General features: G+C 41.0%; 1 protein-coding gene across 1 annotated transcript; it reads right to left on the reverse strand.

The window, feature by feature from the left end:
• Positions 1–236: 236 nt before the first annotated feature.
• Positions 237–2,548, reverse strand: LOC131899062 (DDB1- and CUL4-associated factor 8-like). The gene is given in 5 exon segments (XM_059250433.1): positions 237–1,001; positions 1,003–1,092; positions 1,094–1,673; positions 1,676–2,081; positions 2,083–2,548. Coding segments are annotated over 5 exon segments (1,848 nt in total). The 5' UTR covers positions 2,389–2,548; the 3' UTR covers positions 237–535.
• Between the last annotated feature and the right edge of the window lie 3,779 nt (positions 2,549–6,327).

The following is a 6,327-nucleotide window of genomic DNA, read 5'->3' on the forward strand; positions in this document are numbered from 1 at the left end:
AACAAAACTGTTTTATCCTCTTTTCGATTTTTGTGGAAAAAAAGTCAAAGAAGAGTATGGTGTGTGCATGACCAAGTTTTTGAAGTAAAAACACAAAACCATTGTTTGTCTTATTTTACTTTAGAGCACATATATTTCTTAAATTTTTTACAATAAAAAACTTTAATATTCATAATTAAACTACTGAATGCTTTAAAAAAAATCCAACCACTTTTTGGGAACAGAGAAAAGATCTTAGAAAACTATTAATTTTTCACCAAGTTCAGGCAATTCCTTAGTTAACTGTGAGAGAACAAAGGAAGCTTATTATACTTCTATAATCGTGTAATGTAAGGTGTTACCTGGAGTAACAAAACCAGGTAGTAGGAAAGGGAAAAAAGAAAAGATGGAGAGAAAACAATACTCTTATAAAATACTGCAAACAGAAGGCAAACAAAAACTTACTACTCAAGCTGAGTTGTTTTTTTTTTTTTTTTTTTTCAAGTCCCATGTACTGAAGTGGTAGCCAGCTCCTGGTGGTGCCTCAGGACGTTGCTTAGGAATTTTCTTCCTCCTCAGAGGAAGAGTCACTGATATCTGCTCCTCCAATTTCAATTCTAATTCCTCTCCAATTTGTCTGTGTCATGCGATTCATGAGGAACCAAAGCACGTGGTTGTCAAAAAGGTAAGTGTGGTGTAAGCTAAAACTATCTCGTTTCTGCTTATTAATTTTAAGTACATTTTTTAACCCAGTAAGCTTTGTGGAAGATTTAGCTATGGGTGCCCAAATCTTGACCTCGTGGTCTAGGCCACTGGATGCCAGCACAGGTAGGTAACGATGAGGATCAATACAGTTTATTGTTTCTCCTTCATCTGCCTCCAAGAACTGAACTATCTGGCAGGATGATTTTTCCCAGATGAAGATGTGCCCGCAATCGCTACCACTCATCACAAATTCACTTCTGGGGCCATAGAAATTTACCCCTTTCACTGTGGCATTATTTCTGTGTCCTTTATATCTCAACATATTCAGCTCCATTGCTATCAGAAGAGTTGAAGATGTAAATATCTTCAGCATTATAGCTAGCCAGGAGCTCTGTGCCATCATAACTACATCACAGAGGTGATATATGCTGGATAATTACAGCTTCGAAGGTGATGAGGGCAGAATTTTTTGAGAACTCCATTGTTGACATTCTCATCAATTTTCCTTTGGTCATAAATTCTCACAAACTGATCTTGGCCATCTACGGCAAACTGGTAGAAATTGGAAGGATTCACAAAGACCGTATAGAGTCCCACTTTCTTATCATATTCTTTGGTTACCACCACTTTTGAAGCTGGGTGGGCTTGTCTGAGGTCAATATTGAAAACAACTGCATCTTCAACTGAAGTTAAGAATCTGAAAGGAAAGTCTGGCTCCAAAGCCAAACTATGAGATGCTGACTCATGCTTCACCAAACGTTTAGTCATCTGGGTGCCTGGCAGAGCAGACAACTGTGCAGTGCGTACCTGCCCATCACGGCCACACATGGCCAAGACAGCATCATTACAATTAGGAAGGAATGTAGCCTGTAAGATATTACTTTTGTGGCCACTACCAAAGTTCAGTACTGGTCGCTCATGAAGCCAGTCCCACAGGTACACTTTTAGGTCATCACTGCCACTAGCCAGCAAGGTGCCATGTTGGTTAAATGCACAGTGTTGACACATCCGGTATGGCCTTGATAAATACATTGTATTGAGAAACGCTGCCCAAATACTCTTGCCCCACAGGCCTCATACACAAAGCGGGCACTTGAACCGAGCTGTCTATCGCGAAGGGCATTAAGGACTTTCCATCGAGGTCTCGGGAGAGGAGATGTCTCTAAAGCCATCCATTGTTCTAGTAAACTATCAATATGACATTGTTCACTGCTGTCCTCAATAGGCTGTTCATGTACTTCAGACCCTTCATCCATCTCATCCAGAACCTCACCAGCCTCCAACTCATGGTGGCGGAACTGGCTTCCCAGGCCCTGCTCTTCCACCACCTCACCGGCCTCCAACTCTTGGTGGCTGGATAAGCTTTCCACATGGCTGATAAAATTGTCAGAGTCCGTCCCCCAAGTCAGGACAGTTGGAGTCATTGTCATCATTATGACCGTCATCATCTTCGTCACCATTGTAACCCGGGAAACTGTTTCCAGAATTTTCAGGGTCAGTACCTCCAGAAACACTGCTATCTCTGGTGCCAGCAACATTGCTGCTTGGTGTCGGACTAATTTCTGGACCCTTGGTTTTGGTATCAGAAACTGTCTCTGTATCCACCAGGGCACCAGAAGACTCATCCGAGCAGCTGAGCAGGCTTTTGTTCTCAGAGTTCTCGGCGGCGGCGTCTGAGTTGGTCTTTGGGGACATTTTGAACATTTTTTGCGGTAGGGGGTGTGAACTGAAGAAATCAGCAACCACTAGGATTTCAGGAAGGCCGTCAGGCTCACAGTCCACCGCAACAAGCTCGAGAGAAGTGGCGACAGACCGACAGACCGGAGAAGCAAGAAGCAGCAAGCACACCACGATGTCGCAGATAAAATGGGAGATCAACAAAATGGGAGAACGGAAACAGCTTCCTGAAATAATTGATGTGCATTACGGTAACTGGTGAGGTTCAGAAAGCTTCGAAGAGTATCTCACCTACCTTGATATCTTAGGACAGATTGTTTTTGTTTCTTTCTTCTTTTCTTTCTTTCCTTTTTTCCTTTTCTTTTCCTTTCCTTTTTTTTTTTTTTTTTTGCAGTTTAAGAGCTCTGCTTGGACAGAGATGAGGCTGCTCCATGTGCTGCTTACTATTTCCTTTGTCTTTTCTTTTCTTTTTTTTTTTCTAAATTAAATTCACATGTGAAGAGTGGACGGAGAGTGTGTACAGTAGGATGACAACTTGAGGGAGTCCAGTTCTTGTGTGAGTTAAGGAGACTGATCTCCTATTGTCAGGATTGGCTGCAAGCACCTTTACCGACTGTATCATCTTTTAGCAGACACAAAGTCTTTTGAATATTGCAGCTTGGTGTACTTGTAGAAATAGACTTAGTAGTGAGCGATCAGTGAAAAGCGATCCTCTCTAAGCTAAATAGTTTCATAAATCTCTCAGTACTTGGTTTGAAGTAAATGTTCAGTATTAAATGAAAATAAAAGCTAGAGCAATTAAAAGGTCAATTAAGAACTCCATAGCTCATGATTTTAAAAATTCAAAGATTTTGAGAAAGCCTTGAAAACATTTATCTGGAAAATTTGTATAAGGCTTAGCAGAAAATAACAGTGTAGCTAATTGATTTTCAAATAAGCACTTTTTAGTTTGAGTAGATCTTAGATTCTATATTAGACATAATTTCCCACAGAAATTTTCACTGTTTAACTGAAATTCAAGATTAACTCGTCTCCTGTATTTCTTTCAGGATCCCTTAGTGAGCAAAATTTAGTGCCCTCCATATAAATAAGGTTGAAATTGAAAGGTTTTTGCACCGCAATAGGCCTCTCTGCCAAAGCCGCAATCCAAATCAGACCAAATCAGACCGATTAGAATAAGCCCCGGATTAATGGCTAAAGCATTCCCGGGTGATTCTCCGGACCCCCAGGAAGCAGACGGGGATGAGAGACCGGAAAACCACATGTCCATATTCTGGGATGCAGCTTAAATACCCTATTGGAGTGGTCTTGAGCATCTCTGAGGAGGAGCCATGTTTAGTGCGCTTTAAGGGGTGGTTTTGGGGAAAGAGATGGTGGAGGGGACTTGAGGTGGATCTTCCACCAGAACATTCCAGATTCTTTGGGTATATGGATGCCAGGATGCCAGAGTGCCAGGGGCTGAGGTGGAACTCCACCAGAACAGAAATCAACTGATGAGTTTAAAGTGGACATGGACATAAATAACTGATCTACCAATTGTAAATAGAACAACATCCTCTTTCTTTTTCATCAGAAACTTTATACACATATTTTTAGAGCCCATTCAATTTAAGGCACTTATGGAGCACCAACCTAATTTTATGAAGAAAACTTGATATTATAAAACTACCACAATATTTTCTACAGTCTTCAAAATGTATAGGAGTCTTCTATAGAGTGTTAGAGGAAAGGAGAACAGCTGTGCAAAGATAGTTAATTGGTAACATGTGTTAGTTACCTTCAAATTTGAATGAATTACCACTAGGATAGTAAGACTATATTTTCTTTTTTGTGTTGAGGAGTGATGGTGTATATGCATGTGTGCACACATGCATTTGAGTGTGCTTGCATGTGTGCGCATGCTTGTGAAATCTGGAGGGTGATGCCTGATATCTTACACTATTGTTTTCACCACTTTATATTTTTTCTTTCTTTATTTTTTAAAAAGTTTGTTTTTTTCATTTTACATACCAATCCCAGTCCTCCCCCCCCACCTTTTCCTACCCTCCTACCTCCCCTGATCCCTTCCCCATCCACTCCTCAGAGAGGGTAAGGTCTCCCTTGGGGAGTCAACAAAGTCTGGCATACTAAGTTAAGGCAGGACCAAGCCCCTCTTCACTGTGTCAAGGCTGAGCAAGGTATCCCACTTTAAGGAATGTGTTCCAAAAAGCCATTTCACATACCTGGGATAAGTCCTGGTCCCACTGTCAGGGACTCTCCAAACAGATCTAGCCACATAACTGTCACCCGCATTCAGTGGGTCTAGTTTGGATCCATTCATGATCCCCAGCTGACAGGCCAGAGTCCATGAGCTCCCACCAGCTTGGGTCAGCTCTTTCTGTGGTTTTATCAATCATGATCTTGATCTCACTTGCTCCTGTGAGCCCTCCTCCCTCTTTTCAACTGAAGTCTAGGAGTTCAGCCCATTGCTTAATTGTGGATCACTGCATCTGCTTCCATCAGTTACTGAATGCAGGTTCTATGATGACATTTAGGGTAGTCACTAATCTGCTTATAGGAGAAGGTAAGTTCAGCCATCCTCTCTATTATTGCTAGGAGTCTTAGTTCGTGTCATCCTTTTGGGTTCCTGGGGATTTCCCTAGCACCAAGTTTCTCCCTAAACCCCCAATGGTTCCCTCTACCATGATATCTCTTTCATTGCTCTACCTCTCCATCCCTCTCTCCACTTGGCCATCTCAGTTCCTCCTGTTTCTATCCCTCACCCCTTTCCTTATATCCCACCTCCCAGTTTACCCAGGAGATCTTAACTATTTTTCCTTCCTGGGGCCCTCAATGTGTGTCCTTCTTAGGGTCCCCCTTTTTACCTATCTTCTCTGGAGTTGTGGATTGTAACCTGATTATCCTTTGCTTTGCATCTAATATCCATTTAAGAGTGAGTATATACTATGTTTTCCTTTCTGGGTCTGGGTTACCTCACTCAGGATGATTCTTTCTAGTTCTATCCATTTGGCTGCTAATTTCATGATGTCATTGTTTTTTTTTTTTTTTTTTTTACTGCTGAGTAATACTCCATTGTGTCAATGTACCACATCCTTATCCATTCTTTGCTTGAGGGGCATCTAGGTTGTTTCCAGGTTTTAGCTATTACAAATAATGCTGCTATTTTCTGAGACAGGATCTCTTGGTGAATCTGAAACTTGTCTTTTTGTCTAGACTGGATGGCCAGTGAGCCTCTGGATTCCACCTGGCTCTACTCTTCAGCAATGGCCCTCAAGTGCCCACTGCTATATCCAGTCTTTTACCTGGGTTCTAGACATCTAAACTCAGGACATCATGCTTTCAAAGCAAAGACTTTACACTGAACCATCCCTCTAGCCACTACTTCTGTTATAGTAATTGCTGCCAGAAACAATAACAGAATATGAAAAATAAGAATCCCTGAAAGTAATTCTAAGATAATAAAAAATTGATCAAAAATTGTAGCATAAAGTCTTGTAAAGAAAAATGTGTCTAATGGTAATAGAAAAATAAATAAAAGAAAATCCATAGCAACTTTTTAAGAATAGCATGGTTGCTTGATATCTAACAGAAACACTTCATGATTAATGTGGTAAATAAATTAACATATATTCCTAGAATAAATAATGTATAGAAGTTAGAATGAATGAACTAAAATTGATTTCACCAAGTTAGGATGATGGCTCACACCTGTATTCCCAGCACTTGAGAGTTAGAGGCAGGAACTTCAGGGTTTCAAGGACAGTCTTGTCTATATAGCAAGTTCAAGGCCAGCCTGGAATATATAAACCTGAATGATCAAAGAAGTAGTGGCAAAGTGACCAGTGACCACCTTCCTCTCTCTCTCTCTCCTTCCTCAATCCAAAAGGGGATGAAAATCTTTCTAAGCCCCACCATACTAATTCCTATGTCTCTACATGTATTGGGTCCTCCAAAACCTCTATGGCT

Source organism: Peromyscus eremicus, chromosome X (assembly GCF_949786415.1).
Source record: "Peromyscus eremicus chromosome X, PerEre_H2_v1, whole genome shotgun sequence".
NCBI lineage: Eukaryota > Metazoa > Chordata > Mammalia > Rodentia > Cricetidae > Peromyscus > Peromyscus eremicus.